The sequence below is a fragment of the Vombatus ursinus genome, unplaced genomic scaffold (genome assembly GCF_900497805.2).
Source record: "Vombatus ursinus unplaced genomic scaffold, bare-nosed wombat genome assembly UNPS02014832.1, whole genome shotgun sequence".
In the NCBI taxonomy this organism is placed as follows: Eukaryota; Metazoa; Chordata; class Mammalia; order Diprotodontia; family Vombatidae; genus Vombatus; species Vombatus ursinus.
The window spans coordinates 53,913,800-53,934,345 of NW_020954610.1; the positions used below are offsets into that span (position 1 = coordinate 53,913,800).

A 20,546-nucleotide genomic window follows, 5' to 3' on the forward strand; every position below is an offset into this window, starting at 1 on the left:
AGACAGCCAGCCAGCCCAGCCTGACGCCCGCCGGGGCCAGCTAGTTCCGAGCCGCCGCCGCCGCCGCCCAGACTCGGGCGGCCGCCGTGAGGGGGCTGGTGGGTCCGCGCCCCCCGCCCGGCTTACATAAGCCCGGGGCCGGCCACAGAGCGGGGGCGGGCCCCGGCGGGAGGGACGGAGGCAGGCGCGGAAGGGAAGCCCGTCTCGGCCCGGCCCGCCAGCCTCTCCCCCGCCTCGGCCGCCGCTCCCCCGCCTCGGCGCCGAGATTGGGCGAATAGCGAGCAAATACGTGCGCGTCTCCCTGCCCCCGCCACAGCCGCCGCCGCCGCCGCCAACCCCGGCCTCTGCCCTCCCTGCAGCCGCCGCCGCCGCCCCCTGCCCGCCGCCGCCAGCCCCGGCCGGAGCCGACGAGGACGACGAGGAGGAGGAGGCCGCCTCGACGCCGCCGCCGCCGCCCAGGCTCCTCGCTGCTCCCCGCTTCCCGGGCCCGCAGTCCCGGTCCCCGGCAGCAGGCGAGGCCCAGGCCGCGGCCGACATGAACCACCAGCAGCAGCAGCAGAAAGCGGGGGAGCAGCAGCTGAGCGAGCCGGAAGACATGGAGATGGAAGGTGAGCCGCGTCCGGGGGCGGCCGAGCTGGGGGAGCCTTGCGTATGCATGTGAATGTGAGTGTGTCTGAGCCTGGGCGAGTGGGAGAGGCGGCCCAGGAGGGGGGTTTGTTTTCCCCGGGGCCCGGTGGAGCCCTGCTGCCGCTGCCGCCGCCGCCCAGTGTTTTGGGTAGGCCCGCCGGCCCGCCCACTCTCCCTCCCGGGCCCGCGTGGGGGGTGGGGAGGGGGACGCTGCTGCCTCCAGGTCCCTTTCATTGTATGGGGGAGTCTAGGGAGCCACGCGAGATGCTCGCCATCTTTAATCGGGGCACGGAACCGGACGGCGCCTGGCAGCCCGCACACCCTCCCCCGCCGCCCGGCCCTGCCTGCACTTCTTGGCAGCCACCTAGGGCCGCCTTCCTCGGGCCCAAGAGTGGGGCCAGGGCCGGGGGCTACTGCGGAGGCCCCAGTCTTGGGAGAGGCTGCACAGTCATGCAGCGGAGCTGGGTGGGGGGGAGGGGAGGGCTGGGCAGGGCAGGGCCGTGTTGTGGTGGAGAGAGGAGGGGACGTGGGGCATCACGGACTGGGGACGGTGCCCGGCCCGAGGGCGCAGGGGCTCTCCTGTTTGCGGTCAAGCTTCTTCGGCTGGGGGCGTTGCTGCTGTGCTGAGGGGGACAGCTTTCTCAGCAGGGCACTTTGGCTAACCGAATTCGGGGTGCCTTCAGAGTGGAGTTTGGGCTAGAAAGCTTTTTTGGCAGTTGTGGGTGCATTGTTTATCTCCTTGTAACTATTCCTAGTCTCCTTTGGTGCCTCTTTTTAAAGGGAAACTGTCTAGGGGTACCCTAATAGCTTACTTTTCCTTTATGCAAAACATTTATCACTATGCTTTATCCATTAGGCATTCTGGAGCAAGAAGTTGTAAAGTGTAAAGTATCCTTAGGGCAAAACTTCAGTGGTCCTGCCAAAGAATATTTGTGTTTTGATTTCAGCAGCATTGTTGTAGTTAGGGTTAGGAAAGTGCTCCAGAGAGAGACATAGTTCTCACTGTGTGTGTGCGTGCGTGCGTGCGTGCGTGCGTGTGTGTGTGTGTGTGTTATGTGTTATTCTGGATTTAAAGGTTCAGAAAACTCACTTTTTGAATTACATTTGAGCCGTAACACAGGAGATCCGCAGTGAAATGTATACAGAAAGGACGTTTCACCCCAAAAGTACATACAAAACTGAGTTTTTAGACCTTTCAGCTTTGACTTAAGCTGCTTCTTTTTTTTTTAACCTACCTACTTTGATTTTTAAAGCTTTAAAGCTTTTTCGTTAATATGAGGTACAAAGTGAATCCACTAACTGTTTGAAACCATATTAATCTGGTCACACGTGGTAGCTGGGCATGTTTCAGAAGCTGTCTTTGGATCATTGTGCCAAATCTGTTTTTAAAAGTGACTTGGTTTTTCTGTACATGGTGAATTGGATACTATTTTCTTTTGATGTGAAGTTTGGTTGTGGGTTTAAGTCAACATAAACTTTCCTTTTGACTTTTGTAAGTTTGTCAGGCAAATTTATTCGAAAGAAATTTGGTTTTGACATGACAAAGTTTTTCAAATGAAAAATACTTTGAAAACAGTGCTTTTTTCAAAATCATACTATAAAGCTCATAATTTAAGATAAAATGAAAGGATATTTGAATTTTAGTGACACTAAGCTAACAGTAAAATCTGAACAAGCTGTACAGTTGATCAGCTTCATAAAATGTAAGAAGTAAACTTTTATTTTTAGGTATTCTGAATTCTTTTTCTGGGACTTTAATGGTTTGCAATAACTTGTTGATAATTGGATGTTAAGTGAGACTACCTTATTCAGATTTTAAAGAAATAAACTACTTAATTATTTGGCATATGCTGTATTTATTGATGGCAGTAATGAATGAAGCAGGGGCTGTATAGGAAGACCAGGTGATCAATTTCATTGTGCCCAAAACAGTATCTTAGGGTGGACATTATGTTGATTAAATCTTATCTAAGGGACTACTGAGAATTTCATCCAGTACTTTCTTTTAACTTCAGTAAATGACTTCATGCCATTTTGTGTCAATTAGCTTGTTCTAAAAAGTGGGTACTTTTCAGTTTTACTTTTCAAGCACTACTTTTTAACTATGCCCATAAGAACCAAAATGCTGTCACATGATGTAGAATTACATCATTAATAGATGTAGAATTCAAAGAAGTGGTCATTAGAGTTGGTGTCTTGTTAGTAAATATGTCTCTGGAATTAAATTCCAGTAGACTTAAAGTGCTGTTTCTTAAAAAAGAGTTACAGGATTCTTAAGAAAAAGTAGCAAAGACTTTCTCCAGAGTCCATTTCACTACTGTTTACTTATCTAAATAAGAGGCAGGTTCTCCTGTCATAATATAAAAAAGCAACTAATCAGACTTGGAATCCAAATACCTGGGGATGGACTCCACCCCCCTCCCCAACTTAGTTAGACTTCTGTAAATTGCAGCATCATACCTGGACCACCTACTCACAGGGTTTTGTTATGTTGTTTTGGGGGGTTTTTTTGTTTGTTGTTTGGGTTTGTTTTTGTTTTTTTTTTTTAAAGAATTTGCCTTGTAAACTGTAAAATGATATGTAAGTACAAGCTTCTATTAATTGGACTTCTTTTTTTTTTTTTTTAGCAGTCTTTTCCTCCAAAAAGGAATGTTTGAATTCACAAATCACAATTAACCAAAATATTGAAGGATAAATAACATGTTGGGGTTTTTTTAATATCCAGAAGGAATAATAGGCACTTAAAAGTAACTCCAGTTACATAAAAGTTCCAGTTTCAGAAAATACACTTTATAGGACTTCTTGCTGAAATTTTCGGGAAATTTGTTCTGAATGATTTTCTTGAAAACTGTATCTTCTGGAGGCCTGCAATTATCACAAAACACCCATAGTTAGTTATGTAGGTAGAAAAGTATTATCTTTTAAGAGAAAAAATTTTTAAAAATCTCTCTGCCGTGTACATTGTATATGCACTTAATACTTTATATATGTTGGGTTGTAGGTACTTAGGAAATGATTCTATGTCATGAGCAGTCTATGTTAAGAGAATCAAAACTTTATTATTATAGACTTAAATTTGAATTGTGGATAGTTTTCCTTTGGAGTTTTTCCAAGTCATTGTGTGTATGGGAAGGGAAAAGGGAGGGTTATAAGATAATAGATTTAGAGATAGAAGAGACCTTACAACCTCATTAAAATCTTTATTTAACATAACTTGTCTAGATTGTAGGTAACAAAGTCGGCATTTGGGACTCAGGTCTTCTGACTTTAAAGCCAGTGCTCTTTCCACTGTACTATGCATGTGGCCTTCCTAAAGACTGTCTGATAAGATACTACAATCTTCATGAGTGGAATATTATTAAAACTCATGTTTGGTGTCCTTGTAAGAGGAGTCTTGCTTCTAGGAAGAGAAGGGTCAAAAGGAAATCAGATAGGTTGGTTGGGTTTCCCTATCAGTAGGAAAGTATAGTTATTCCTTTTAATTGTACTGTGTTTCATAGAATTGGGTTTTGTTTTTATTTTATTAAATTTAATCACTGTTCTTAGCTATCAGCCTAAAATTGGGTTTTTAAATTTTCGATCCACTATAAAAGCGATAATGGAATGGAGCATGGTAGAAGTTCATTGGGTCTTGTAGTCTATTTGGGAATTCAGTTAGACTGATTAATTCCCTCTACTGCCATCCAAGATGTAAAAGTACTGTGAAGGCATCATTCAGCTTAGGGAAAACATAAATATACAGCTTTGAAGTAACAGTATCACTGTGGGCAGGTAGAGTCATCAGAGAAACTTCATTCTTCTCTAGGCTAATTTGGTAACCGTTTGGTAAATTTTTCATAAATTAAACTAAGATTCTCCCCATCTGAAAGTTTTTATTTCTCTTTCCTGTCAACCCCACCCTCAATATTTTAAAACTTCCTAGCTTTTTTTTTTTAAGGTACTAAACTAATAGGACGGATTATTTTCCTTACTTCATCCTGGATACAAAATGCAATCCAATAATTGGTTTTTATTCATTGTCCTACAAGATGTCTTTTGCTTTAACACACTTAAATGATTCCTTCCTGTTTGTTCATGTCAGTGTCATCTCTTGCAGTGTAAAATGCTGAAATAGTTGAAAGAGCGTCCATTTAACTTTTGGACAGCGTTTAACCTAGTATCATGAACAGATCAATGCTTACTGCTTTCTAAGTTATGAACAGAGTGGTATGGAAATCGCAAGGATTCCAGAAAACATTTAACAACTTCTGCACTGTTTCTTAGTCTTTTAAGTTTTCATGGTTGCAAAATTATCTTTTATAGAAGATGGAAATAAAAATTTTTCTCTTTGAACTGTGCCTTCCATCAATTTTGGTCTAGCAAAAATATATTAGATTAAAAATCCAGATTAACATGAATTGATGGGTCCAAAATCTACAATTAGATCAGATTGACAAAAAATCTGGCTATAATAAGTATGTAAGGAAATAGTGATTATCCCATAGGCATTTGTGCTGGATTTCAGTTGCTGATGATCACTGTTATAAAATTCCTTCATTGCTGACACTTGGAAATATGGAAGGAAATATGAAAGTTTTGTTTGTATTTTTTAACTGTCATGTTTTATAGAAATGACAGTCTATTTGGGCATTCATGCAGACAAGCTAAACCCAACACATTAGCTCTCTAGTAAAATCTAGTTTTAAAGTACTTTGCCTTGGATTCAGTTATATTGTGGATTGTATCATAAGTCATCAGTGTATAACTCATCACTTGTGAATGTTATCCCAGAATATGTATCATCTTTCACTGTAACAAGGATTCATTGATTCTAATGTGAATATCAGAGCTCCCATATATTTGGTAAATTTCTGAGATGTCAAGCAAATTCACCAGTTTATTCTGAAAACCTTGGAGTCATCTTTGATTCCTCCATCATCTCCTACTCTTCAATCATTACCTATTTCTTATCCATTCTTCCTTTCTGAAATACCTATACTTTCTTTTCCTGGCACCTCAGCATCTAGTCCTTTCTAGCTAGCCCAGGGATTCTTAACATGGGATCCATAACTTTAAAAAAAAATTTATTCATGATAATTATTTCAATATCATTGATTTCCTTTGTAATTCTGTATGTCTAGAAATGTGATTCTGAAAGGGTGTCCCATAGGCTTCACCACACTGCCAAAGGGTCTATGACATAAGAATCCCTGTTCTAATCTATTTTTGACATAATCACAAGATAAGTCTTATAGCTCACCTTTTGCTTCACCTGTTCTGAAGTCTGAGACTATAGAAGGGCCTCTAGAATCAAATCTAAACTTTTTTACCTGACATTCAAGGCATTTAACAGGTCTGTTTCTAACATTCCTTTCTAGGTTATTTTCTGCTTCTCCTCAGTTACATTTGTGTTCCTGTCAAACTGGATTACTACCTCATCATACATTCCATTCGTTCTCTGTACATACATTATACTCTTCCATTTCCATACCTTGGCTCATGGTGGAATCTGTATCAGTCAAAAGATAATAATTTTTTTTGGGATATTTACAAATGTCTATGTAAAGCCTATCCTTCTCCAGTTTAAGTTCTTCTAAACCTTCTTTAACCTTGCCTGTCCCCCCACCCCACCCCCTGAAGAAAATGGTCTTCCCTTCCCTTCAACTAATATAGAATCATAGCTCTAGAATTGATAGGTTCCTTAGAGAACTAATTCAGCCCTCTCAATGTATAGATGAGAAAGAGTCCCCTGTTGGTGAAGCAACTAAACCCATAAAGGTGAAGTGACTTGGTTCAAGGTCACAGAGTGGTAGAGGAAGGTCCCGTGACTCCAAGTTCAGTCCTTCGCTCTGTTTATATCATACTTAAGCAGCAGAGTATAGTGGGGAAAGTACTGGATTTGGAGTTAAAGAAATGGAGTTTTAATCCCACACTGCCGCTTAACTATTTATGGAATCTTGAGCAGGTTAAGCCTCTCCATAAAATGGGTGGGAGTGTGGACTAGTTATCCTGTCCATGATAGTTCTTTGTACCACTTTATGGCACTTACGCTATCTTCTGTCGCAACAACAACAAAAATCTTATTCGATGTTTTTGTTCTTACAATATCCACTATAATCTTTTTTTACTTCAATTATGTGCTCAGCAATGTCAGGTTTTCATTAGGTGTGTGACTTTAGGCAAAGCATTTAATGGCTCTGAGTCTGTTTCTTATCCCTTACCTGAAGGGGTTGGAATGGATGATTTCTGCAGTCTGTTCTAGGTCTTATTCTTAGTGAATTAAGTTAGGTACAATGTACTTTACTTTTATAATGTAATATGAAAATAAGATACTATGTAAGCTGAGACATTTTAATAGGGAAAGTATTTATTAAGCGCTTATGTGTCAGGCACTGTTTTTTTTGTCTTAGATAATGTCAGATTCAGTGTTGTTTTTCCCCCCTCTTCAGTTTTAAGACTGTTTAGTCCGGATTACTTAGAAAAGTCTTTTTCTAAATGAAGTCTAATAAGGTCAGATTTTCCAAAACTCTAATCACTCCTAATTTCCTAGTTAATGAAATTGCTATATATAATATATGTGTATGTATATATATATATATAATCTAGCTATTTTTTTTTTCTCTTTGGTGAGGTAATCAGGGTTAAATGACTTGCCCAGAGTCATATAGCTAGTAAGTGTTGCGTCTGAGGTAAAATTTGAACTAAGTTCTTCCTGCAAGGCTGGAGCTCTATCCACTGCGCCACCTACCTGCCCCACTTGCTATATATATTTTTTAAAGCTGTAGGTCACCTCTCTGGTTTTGTTATTGTTTCAGTATTATGGAATAGGTAACATGTAACTTGTGTATCTGAAGTGACATCTAATACATAGTTCCTCCTTGGATGACAAATTTGTAACAACGTAATTCTTGTCATTCTACAGTTGCAGTGTTAAATATAAAATTGTGTGTTGCTTCCCAAACCTAACTAATTTGGATAGTAATTTAGCAATATGGAGGTGGAAGGAATTTTTAAATCCTACTCATTTTCTTTTGTTTGTGTATGTGGTTTACATTTGTCTTGCATTATTAAAAGACTGCTTGAACTTTTCTTTTCTTTGGGACTGAAGAGAAGCTACTTCTTAAGTTGTTTAAAGTTTTATATTTGGAAAATTGATAGATTTAGAGCTAGAAAGACCCTAGAAATTCTCCAGTCCAATCCTTTCCATTTTATGGTTGAGGAAACTGAAACCCAGAGTGGTTAAAGGCCTGCCCAAGGTCACACAGGCGTAGCAAATACCGATCAGGATTGAAACCCAAGTTTTCTGACTCCAAATCTAGTAATTCTTTCCACTACACCATTTGACTAAAGTTTTGGTGATTTTAATTGTGTTGGAAGCAATTAATTTTTAACGGTACTGCTATTAAAAATAATTTTAGCGTATCTGACATGGTATATTGTTGCATATTCTAAGTTTTAACAAAGCCAAGTGTCTCAAGTTAAAATCTTGTTTTCCACAATCTATAGCTTCAATAAAGTATTTTTTTTTTGTTTTGTTTTTGGCTTGGCAGTGGGGTTAAGTGATTTGCCCAGGGTCACACAGCTAGTAAGTGTTATGTGTCTGAGGCTGGATTTGAACTCAGGTCCTCCTGAATCCAGGACCAGTGCTCTATCCACTGCCCCACCTAGCTTCCCCTTCAATAGAGTGTTGAAAAGTAAAATAATAAAAATAAAATAAAGCATAGCTTGGATAAACATTAGCAAAAAACCTGCAATTCTTCATACACTGAATTATTTCATTGTATAGTGACTTTTACAGTAAGACTACAGCAAAATCATAATCCCTTATCCAATACTTCCAGGAATTAAATGGCTGTGATGTTTCTTTTTGTTTTTTACAAATTTATAAGTAGAGATTTATCTTGCAAAGTAAAAGATCTTGAGTGATAGAATTAAATAAAGTTTGTCTTCTGATAACAAAACAAACAAAAAAACAGGTTGGCCAATCTTTAATTAGATTTAGCTTATGGGAAAAATACCTGTGCTCAGTTGGGCTAATGAGTTTGATTTTAGAATGTTTCAGGATAAAACACTGGACTTGAAAGTCAGGAAGACCCTAGCTGTATGATCCTGGGCAAAACTCTCTGAGGCTCAGTTTACTAATTTGTAAAATGTGGATGAAAATAATACCTACTTCACAGGATTATTTTAAGGATCAAATGAGCTATGATATATGTGAAATAATTTATAAACCTTAAAATGTCAGCTGTTTTTATTTAGAAGACCCCAGTTTAATTGAAGTAGTAGTAGCACCTCTGACTAGGCTACTTAGTTTCTGGTAAAATATTTCATTTAATGCCAAACTTACAGATCTCTGATTTTTTATTTTGACATTCATTTAAAATTTTTTCAATTCCAAATTCTCTCCCTCCAGCCCTCACCTCACCCCACCCCCATTGAGAAGGCAAGCAATATGATGCTGAAGTGAAGACATGTGAAGTCTTGGGAAACATTTCCATATTAACCATATAGATCTCTATGAAAGTGCCATGGCTTCCATTTTTTATTATGAGTTTCCTTACTTTTAGATCATCACTCTTAATAGAATAACAAATCCCAGGAGGAACAGTAGGGGAAAATTGTGAATATAGGTAACAGTTGTATTTGGTTTCACTTGACTGTGGGGGGGGGAGAGAAGAGGAGATTGGGGGGGTTAAGAACAGGTTAAGAACCCTTTTTCTAGAAGCAGGTGGTTTTTAATTATTGTATTGAGATACACTCTTTGCAAGGACAAATATAAATTAAAGGGTTAAGAAACAACACACTGAAGAGCAAAGTTTAAAAATGAATGAATATATCATTAGAACCTTTATGAATGAGTCTATAGCATCTTTTGTTTTTATTTTTTAATCTTCAGAAAGCATTAGGGTAGAACCTATCCTAATCACTATCCACTGCTGCTTTTTCCTACCTTTTTTTTTTTTAAACTTCTTTACTCCCAAGTGCCAAACCTTCATTGGAGTTTTGGTCCTTGAAAATATGATTCTCAAAAAATAATTTGGAACTGTGTCCAAAATTCACCAAACTACCTGTAACTCTAGTGATACTCTAGTGATACCCCTCCTAGATTCCTAAGGGATGAAAGAAAGAGAAAAATAAATATTTAATACAGTTTTTGTTTTTGTTTTTTGAAAGCAGAGAATTGGAAACCAAGGAAGTGACCATCAATTGGAAGGGTAGAACAAATTGTGGTATATGAATGTAGTAGATTATTGGTGCACTATGACTAGATGGGCCTGGAATCAGGACTCAGAGACAATTACTAGTTTTGTGATCCTGGGCAAGTCACTTAAACTCTCTTTGCTTCAGTTCCTCATCTGTAAAATGAACTGGAGAAGGAAATGGCAGACCACTCCAGTGTCTTTGCCAAGAAAACCCCAAATGGGGTCATGAAGAGTCTGATACAACTAAAAAATGACTTGAACAACAACAAAAATGATGTGAAAAAGAAAACATGGCAAGACTTTTATGTCCTGATGCTGAGTAAAGTAAGCAGAACCAGAAGAACAGTTTATAAAAGTACAACAGTTAAGAAAAACAACTTTGAAAGACTTAAACTTCAGTACCATATCTCCAGTGAACCTATGATAAAGCATGTTACCCATCTCCTGACAAGAGAGGTGATGGACTCAAGGTGCAAAAAGAGACATACTTAAAAAAAAAAAAGTTCACTATATAGATTCATTCTTCTTGACTAGATGTATTTTTTTTTTGTAAGAGTAGGACAGAGTAGGTAGTGATAAGGTTCTCTCCACCCCCCCATCACACCCTGCAGGTAACCCTGCACACACACCTGCCACTGCACAGGATCAATGAAGCATTAAAAATGCACAGAAAATTTATTACATACTTAAGAGGGAAAGAATGATTATGTAATAAAGATTTGAAGTTTTGTGTATAACTAACCTTTTTCTGTTCTTTGTGTCTGGAAGTGTTTGTTTTATTTAGTGTTCAGAATTATTTTTCAAAGTGTATGGTTCAGGGGGTGGTTAGGTGGCGGTTAGGTGGCACAATGGATAGAGCACCAGTCTTGGAGTCAGGAGGACCTGACTGTAATGGGGGATACAACAGGCAAGCAACCGTGTAAGAAAACAAGCTATTTACAGGATAAATGGGAATTAATCCACAGAGGGAAGGCACTAGAATTAAAAGGGATTGGGGAAAAGCTTCTTGTAGAAGGTGGGATTTTAGCTGGGACACAAAGGAAGCCAGGGGTAGATGGGGACACAGTGGATAGAGTCAGGAGTCAGGAAGATTCATCTTCCTGAGTTCAAATCTAGCCTCAGACACTTACTAGCCATGTGACCCTGGGCAAGTCACTTAACCCTGGTTGCCTCTCTCCCCTTCCCTCCCCCCCCCCCCAACAAAGTATATGATTCATCGAGTTCTTTGTATGTATAATATGGTTCACAAGCAAAGCAGATTAGGGGCCACTAAGTGATCTTAGTGCCATAGGAACTCAAATGTTCCATTTGAAAAAATAAGCTGGTTGGTTGATTTAATTTCCTTCCCCATAAAATAACAGCTATTCAGTAACGTAAGATCACCTGAAGTAAAATATCTCCCTGCACATGTATAAGTATTAGTATTCTTAAAACATTAATAAAAATTTCGTTTGGGATCTTACTGTTGGTCACCAACAGATATAAGGACCTTGAAAATGATGTGTATAAATTTATAATAAAATTTCTGAAGGCATCATGGAATAGCTCAAGTTCATTTTGGTTTGAGTTTTACACAGGCATTAACCATTGATTTGCCTCAAAGAACAATAGAATTGGGTATTCTAGAATTTTAAATCTAGGGTATAGATACCTCTTTGTTAGTTTTCCTTCTTCCTTCAAACTTCCTCTTAAGTGTGGATTTCCCTAAAAGATTTCTCCTGAAGCCCCCCTCTCAAAAAAAAAATCTATCATTTTCCAACATGTTTTCCCTTAAAGGAAAGAAAACGTAATCATATTTGTACATAACATTTTTACCTTCAGTCTTTACATGGAGGGAGGGATGTATGTTTAATCTTCTATTCTGGAAAGCCAAGAATGCTAACTGCAGTTTCAGTTCAGTTGCTTCAAACTTCAGTTGCAGTATTTTATTCCCTGTATGTGTCATCCTTTTGGTTCTGCTTTGTCTTCAATCTGCATCACTTGCTTTTCTCTGTGTTATCCATTTCTTGTTTCTTTACAACACAATAGTATTCCATGATATAACTTTATCACCTATGTTTGTAACCTGAGTCATATGTGATTTTTTCCATTCCCCTTCTCCTTCAGTCAATCAAATTGCAAAGTTCTATGTTTAATTGATTATTTAACATTTTCAAAATTTCAGGCTTCCTTATTTAGCTTTTAAATAAGTAATAGAATTTTAACATTGGAAAGGACTGTAGTATTTATGGGCCAGATGTTTGAATTGTGTCTCAGTGAGCTATGTAGGTTTTATAAGTAAATTAATATTACAAGCTGATCCTAATTTTAGTAGAAATTATTTGGTAACCCTTAAAGGAGAGATGACATGTTCACTTCCTGTGTCAAGAGGAAAAACCTAATACCAAATTGACCTGGCAAAGCCTGAGGATACATTCGATTTTGAGAGTAAGTTGCCATCTAATGTGTTGTGTGCGAATTAACAAAATATTGTGCAACTTAGACATGTTATACCAGAGAAATTTAGTAACAGGCAGAATTTTTAAAAAATAATTATTTAATTCTTCATCTTTAGCAGTAAAAGCCATTTATCAGAATATTTTAGGAATCTGAGCAACAATTTATTCAATATCCAATTGGAGATCCAAATTACAGTAACTATTCAGTTGTATTGTTAATGTTTCCTTTAGAATCAGAAATTGGTGTCACAATAATTTCAGTTTATTTTATGGTAGTTAAATAAACCTCCGAATGTTTTTTGGAAACAGGCAATGTGGCCTCTTACCCTACTGATCTTGAGGCAACTCTGCCCTGTTAAAAGAAGGAGGTTGACTCAGTTTCTAAAGACCAATTCCATCTCTGAAATTTGTGTGATATACTTTTTGTAAATTATAATAAACTTAATCACAGCATAAACAAATATTAAAGTGTACAAATAAAGTTGTTCTTGGAACTATAAATTAGGCTATTTATAGTTTTTAAAAATGTGTAAATTGAGATTTTACTGCAAAGCAAATGCTCCAGTGATAAAAATGAATGGCCCTGTATATGCCACAGTACTTATCGAAGCACTTTTTCTAGCAGCAGAGAACTGGAAATAGATACCCATTGTTCGGGGAATGGCTAAACAAGTTGAGTCCTGAATGTAAGGGATATTACCATTCTGTAAAATACTTTGAATATGATGAATCAATCAGTAAGCAGTTATTAAGTGCCTGCAATGTCTGAGGCTCTATTCCTATTTCCTTATTATTTAGTCAAGAACAAGTACATACATGAGTATAGGACATAGGGACTTGACCTGGAATTGGAATTTCATGGTTATAGGGAATTCCTGGGTCTGAGGAAACTTCCCTCTGTCAATTCAGATTGGCACCTCTGCAACTTAACATGCATAGTTGCCTAGCCTAAAGCACTGATGTTCAGTGATTTGCCAAGGGTCACATACTCAGGGTATGTCAGTCTGGCTAGGACTGACTTTGTACCACAACGTCATAGTGTTTCAATATTGTGTGTATATATATACACTTTATGTATTACTAATATAATATACATGCAAACCACTTGTTAGGGAGGGTTTCTAGCATTTGGGGATAGGGAAAGGCTACATTTGTATAGAGGGGAGCTTGACCTGCATTTTGGGAAGGGAGGGCTTTTATGAGACAGAAGAGAGGAAGGGGGAGCATTCTCCAAGGATGATGAACAAAGACAGGGAAAGAGTAAGGAGTAAAAGAGTTGAGGACGCAGACTTTGAAGATTGATGGTACCTTCAACAGAAACAGGAAAGAAGAGTGGAAAATGAGATATCTCTGGAACATCCAGTTTGACATGTCCAATAGGCATTTCTGTGGTTTGATACTGAAAGGGTAGGCTAGGGCTGAATACATAAGATCCATGACTCATCTCCCTAAGATAATTAAACCCATGAGAGGTGATAAAGTTAACCTAGAGAATGTAGAGAGAAGGAGGAAGGGCCCAAGATTGAGCTTTGGGGACATGACAGTAGAGGGAATGACATTGATGATAAGCCAGCAGAGGATATTGAGAATAGTCAGGTAGCAAGAAAACCAGAAGAGAGTAATTTCACCAACCACCCAAAGAGGAGGTGTGTCTAAGAGGAGGGAGAAAGGTCCAGAAACATGAAGACTGAAAAATCCCATAAAATTGGAGGGCAGTTTCAGGCAGATTACAAAGGTGAGGAAATAAATAAGAGGAGAGAAAGCGATGGCAGCTATTTTTGGCTCAGAAAGGGGGGAAGGTTATAAGATAACTTGAGGTTAGTGGTAAGGGCTTAGGAAGATTTTTTTTTATGGATTAGTACAAACTTGAACATGTTTGTAGGCTATAGAGAAGAAACCTGTAGATAAGGAGAGATTGAAAATTAAAGGGGTGGCCATCTCTTTATCAGAGGACGGAGCGAAGAGAATTTGCCAAGGGCTTTTTAGAGGAGAAGGGGGAAAGAGAAGAGTGGCAAAAAACCTGTTTTCTCAGTAAAGTCAGGTTCTCAGCTAAAAGAGGAATGGGAGTGTGACAACCAATTAGGGAGGAATGAAAGGATTGCATTGAAGGCCCCTGTTAAGGTTAGATAATGTAAATTTGTTGGCATATTAAGACTTATGCACTAATGCAGAGTTAAAGTAAATTGGACCAGGAAAATTGTATATACAATGCCTAAAGCAACCTAAATGGAAAGTACAACAAGCAGTGTTGTAAAACTGTGATGACCAAATTTGGCCTCTTGGTCTTTTTTTCCCCCCAGAAATAGGGATCTGGGTATGGAACACTATATTCTTTTATATAAAGAATTGTTCTTTGGGAGAAGGAAGGGGAGGAAAACATTGGGGAAATCTAGATTAATGAAAAATAAAAGATTTTAAAACCTATAAATGTGTATATTATCATTACCAATGTAATAACAAAATCATCCTGTTTTCATGAACACATTGTTGCACATGTAAGAGATTTCATTCAAGTAAGGAAAGAAGTTAATTTATGAACCAGATTGTTTCTTAGTTATATTTGATACTGCAATATTTATCTCACTGGTGTGGTTTCTTCCCCTAATGACCTAAATAAACATTTCATGTCCTCTCATCATGTGTAATGTTGATTCATGTCTTTCCTAAAACTTCCATGAAGAATCTGCCAGTAGTGTTGAAATATTCCTTTGAACAATTTGAGGGCTTCTGTGCAATACTTGGATTTTCCCTTGGTTATCCTTTACTCTCCAAAGCTGATCTTTATTGAAAATTTTATAACTGTCTTGTCCTTCCTCCAAAGTTTCATGAACTACTAGTGTAAAGACTTAATTTCTTTTTAGACAACTTTAGCTTCAACTTGTGTGTACTAACATAATCATATTTGGATTCATGTGTTACCATCTAATTATATCTACAAGCACATTCCTTTTTCTATAACCATAGTGGATATTCCTTTTTAAGTTTGTAAAACAAGTGAGTTGACATAGGAGGTGATCCCTAAGTCCTTCACACTCTAAATCCTGTGAACTCTGTTATTGTTTAGTCATTTTCAGTTGTATGTCGACTTTTTATGACTCCATTTGGGGTTTTCTTGCAAAGATACTGGAGTAGTTTGCCATTTTCTCCAGCTCATTTTACAGATGAGGAAACAGGTTGGCAGTAGGGTTAAGTGACTTACCCAGACTCACACAGCTAGTGTCTGAAGCCAGATTTGGACTCAGGATGATGAGTCTTCCAGACTCCAGGCCCAGCACTTTAGCCACCGAACCACTTAGAGTGGGTTGACAGTTAATTTTTGTGGAAGGAGCATTGAGGTATTTTTTTTTAATGCCTGGATTCTAGTCCTATATATCCTTTAAGCTTTAGCTTATTGTGACTTTGAGTAAATCATCAAAATTCTAGGATTTAAGATCTAAATTCCCTTTTATTCTGTAATTTGTCAGTTGGTGAATAGCATTCTTTATAAAATGTCTTTGAATAAGAGCTTAAGAACACTTGGTTCACATATGTGTTATATCCCAGATTTGGGGGAAATTAAGAATAAGGGAATTAGAGTTGTTAAAAACTTAAACATTTTTTGATAACTAGGTTTTTTTGGCTTGAAACTTCTTGTACCAGTTTTGGAGTGACTGGGTTTTCTTTTTTCTCTCTTATCTATGTACTCAAAGAACTGTTGCCACCTCTTTAGAAATAGATAAGAGATGAGTGGAAACACAGACTTGCCTTCTGTGACAGTTTGTGCCATAATCCATCCTGTAGTTGCCTAATTCCTGGTCCTGAATAAAGAAGGTACAAAATCTGACATTTTTAGACAACTTCTGTAATCAGAAGTTTAGACTTACTTCATTTTGCAAGGTACTGTGTGTAGCTGTTAGGAGTTTGCATGGTTGATGATCTCTAATCAAAAAGTACACTAAAATACAGTTTGGAAAAAGATTCAGGGAATAATCTCAAAGTCTATGGCCACATTCAGGTAATGTGCTTCTTTGGTTTCTGGTTGTACTGAATTATTGCTACTTCAAAACCTTTCCTGTCTGATTGGTGATATTAGAATTATGATGCTGGTAATTTGTAAAAGAAAAGGAAAAAGTTCCTTTTTATCTCTATGCCATTTGTTTCTTCTTTTTAATGATTCTTCTGCATTAGACTTGGTATTATTTTCCAGCTAGAAACATTAGTGTTGGCAGGATTTAGCATAGTAATAGTGTTGCTAGTTCAAAAAGAGTAGTTGTGAATTGGTCATAACTATGCTTTTTTCTAAGTTTGAATTATTAGTGTAATAACTTAAGCTATTTTAAGCTTATTTCATTTACAATATACTTAACATACAATTTTATAGTCAAAAGGCCTTTTACCCCCGTTGGCCTTTGACATGTTACCTAAAGTACTCATTTTGATGACCATTCTAAAAAACTGACACTTCCATTCCAACAGTTTTTTTCTTATATGAAACACATTTAATACAAAAACATAAGCTTCATTAAAATCGAAGTCAGTTTGCATATGCAGTTGCAAATTCAAAAACAGAAATGACAGTGTTGTTACCTGAAGAGGAATTTAGATTTTAAAAACATTGACAGACAAACAAGAACATCATTACAGAGTGATAAAAATGTCTAGCAAATTTATATTCATTCTCTACTTAAAGTAGGAGAAAAGCAACCTGGTACATACATAGTGCATAGAAAGCTGCCATTTATATATGCTGGTTGTGTGACCTCAGTGTTAGGTAACTCTCAAAGATTGTAAGTTGCAGAGAAGGTAGTGACCTGTGTTAGTAGAGAAAGTTCATCATGCCAGTGAAATTACATGGGTCTATTCTGTGTAGCCAGAAAAGTTAAATTCATATAAGAAACTGATAGCAAGAAGAAGAAACAGACTTTTGGGCTTTAGAATTTTATTGATATATGAATGAATAATCCCCCATCCCTAACCAGTGATCCATCCCTTTAATTTAAAAAAAAAAAGATTTAAAAGAAGGAAAATAAGGCAGTTGAGCATAAAATAACCAACACATCATCTGAGCCTCACAGAATGTTCTGCACCCATAGCCCCTTACCTCTGCAAAGAAGGAAGGGGAGGTGCCTTTTATTTCTTCTGAGTCCAAGCATAGACTTTTTCACTTTTTTAAAACTCCTGACATTTTATAAAGAAAGTAAAACCAAGAATAATCATAATAAAACACTTACTCACTAGAAAGCAAAGGTAAGAATAACCAAAATATTACAGTATATTCATAAAGTCACACTTCAAGCAGTGTTTGTAGGCATATGCTAATTCTAGCCGGAAAGACATATGAATAGGGTAACTCATGGCCAGGGGAGCACACAACTGTAAGCTACAGGCAAACTTTGATGTCCTTAGACTCTTTCACTTTATTTTAAAATTTTTATTATTACTATTATTTTACTCTTCCACTTTAACTGAAATCTCTATAGCAAGATAGCTCACCCTTGCCTCTACCAAAATATTTTACCAGATGACTAGGTAAGAAAATCTCCTGAAACTTTGGGAATGTTTCCTAAATTCATGCTGTCTTTTAAATGGACAGGTTATGTACACAGTAACAGCAATATTGTACAATGTTCAACTATGAATGACTTAACTATTCTCAGCAATACGGTGATCCAAGATAATTCCAAAAGATTCATGATGAAAAATGCTATCCACCTCCAGAGAAAGAACTACGATGCAGATTGAAGCATGCTATTTTTCACTTTTTTTCCTGGGTTTTTGTTTTTTGGGGTTTTTTTGGTCTTTGCTTTCTTTCAAAACATGACTAATGTGGAAATGTTATGTGATTGCACGTTTATCACCTATGTTAGATTGCTTCCCCTCTCAGGAAGGGGGAAAGGAGGGAGAGAATTTAGAAACTCAGTTTTTAAAAATTAATGTTAAAAATTGTTTTTACATATAATTGGGAAAAAATAAAATATTATTCCAAAAAATAAAAAAAGTTAAAAGCCACCTGAGAATTTGCATTTGAATCTCCATGAGCTCATGTTTTAAAATTTTATTCAAAATGTCTTTGGGGATAGAGGTCAATGGCTGTTTCAGGTACCTTCTTGGTACTTGCATGGTCACATGCAAGCTCACCATCTCTTGGATTTGTACTACTTTCAAAATCCAGAACTTGTAGATTCAGTTCTGACCACACCCCTCCTAACTTTCTCCATCTAACATTTTCTCACTCACATTAAGCATATTCTGTGCCCTGGTTGAAAACTCCAATTCCATAATCATTTTGTTTTCTGCATTCCCAGTGCCTGGCACAGTGCTTGTAATACAGTAGGTATTTTAAATGCTTTTTGATATTGATGGTTTATCTTTGTCCTCAAAGTCCATTTCATCCACTCTGGGCTTCCTTTGCTTTCAAACTCAGCCCTGCAAAGGGTGACTTGTCATTTTTGTAGTTTTCCTAGCTACAGCACTTAAAGTCCGTTGCCCTTTTAACATTGTCATTCATGAGCTGCAAATTCTCATTTCTGTGAGTGATCTCCATTGTCAGTTTCCTAGAGTCTAGACCTCCTGATTAGGAAAAAAAAAAAATCAAGATAAACTAAGCTGACCAAATTGTGCCTCAGGTGGGCTGTGCTGGGTTGATTCCCTATCATTTGCCAAACTTTCCCTTTCCCCAACCCTGCTTTCCAAACGTCCAACACTTTTAACCTCTTTCTTTAAGAGTGAGACCATCTAATATGTCTCTTACTCTACTTTCCTCCCACCATTCCTCAAAACTTTGCATCATTTGGAAAGCATTTAAAAAACTTTAGCACTAGTCTGACTTTGGTAAAGTTATTTTTGATGAGTTTTATATTTATAGTCTTTTCCAGTTTGTGTGTGAGAATCAGATAATTTTAATTTCACTCTTTCACATATAATTTCATGTGTTCTAACTTATACAGATCTGGGGATTAGTTTTTCTAGAGAAAATTCTCAGTCTTAACTTACTTGCTTATATATAATTTTGAAAGCAAAAGATGTGTTTTCTTTAACACTCTTTAAAAAACACTTTTAGAAAGTTCATGTTTTTTTTAATTATTTTATTTCATATTTTGGAAATGATAATTTAAAAGAATGCTATTGAATAAGGTAAGGATGTGGCTAATAAGACTAGCAGTGTTTCTAATGAGGTAGTTTTGCAAGATAATTTAAAAATCTAGATAATCTAGGACCTGGTAAAAGAAATGAATTATTATGCAAACTATATGCTTGACTTGGTGTACTACTATGTCAATGCTGTAGTGGTTAAAACTCAAATACGTTCCGCTACAAAAAAGAATTCAATTTGACAAACATTTTACAGAGTCTCAGAGGTCATCTAGTTCAATTAATTTCCAAACAGGATTCTACTTTAATATTTCTGACAGGTGTTTATTTAGCTCCCACACCTAGTATGTACAAGTCATTGTATTAGTGGAACTTGGAAGACATACAGCAACCATCCTTGTTATCCATTTAGTTTTTAACTGAAACAGTTGAATCAAGTAGAGTTTTATTTGAGACATAGGAGACAGATTATTTTAAGGTTACTGCTTGAAAGTTTCTTTTTTTTAATTAATGAAAATCACTAATGTAATCAGGCAAATTTGGAGTATTATAGTTTTATCTTGTTTAAAATGTCATATTCTGCTTTTCTTACTTGAGTTCATTATCAGGAAACTAAATGTAAACTCTATTTAACCTTTTAGCCTTTACCAGCTGGGAATGTGACTTGTTATATGATATATAACTAGAAGAGAAAGTGTTGTTAAAATCACGTGCATCAAATGTAAAATTGCTTTGAAAATTAAAACTGGATTTAGGATGAGTTTTTCACGTTGTGTAATATATTACATTGTAACCTGTTTTAAAGAAACAGTAGCAATAAGTATTCTTATTCACTCCCATTCACTTTAAACACAAGCTCCCAGTGTATCCAAAATCTTAGGCATCTTGAATTGTGTTACATTTTGCATCCAAGAAATATTGGGAGTCTGTATTCTGACTTTCTGTTCATTCTTTTGTCAGTCCACAAACTTTAAAAGCACCTACTATGTGCAAGTTACTGGGAACAAAGAAATGGAACCATGCTCTTATCAAGAGAGTCAATAGACATATAAGTATATGTAAAACAAGGAATTTTTTTCTGTAAGAAGAAAAATGCAGCTTGGGGAATTAGGAAAGATCTCATGTAGAAGATGGCTTAGCTTTGAAGAAAAGAAGGCAAAGGAGTGATTCTAGACAAGTCCCAAGACGTGGAAGTGAAAGAATATTGTATGAACAGCAGGAAGGCCCA

General features: G+C 37.3%; 1 protein-coding gene across 1 annotated transcript in view; it reads left to right on the forward strand.

Moving 5' to 3' along the window:
* Positions 1 to 493: 493 nt before the first annotated feature.
* The window catches only part of USP7 (ubiquitin specific peptidase 7), a 94,385-nt gene continuing 74,332 nt past the window's right edge, over positions 494 to 20,546 (forward strand). Inside the window, exon 1 of the mRNA XM_027839159.1 lies at positions 494 to 608. Coding sequence (XP_027694960.1) covers positions 536 to 608 — 73 coding nt within the window. The 5' untranslated portion in view covers positions 494 to 535. The remainder of the gene's footprint in view (positions 609 to 20,546) is intronic.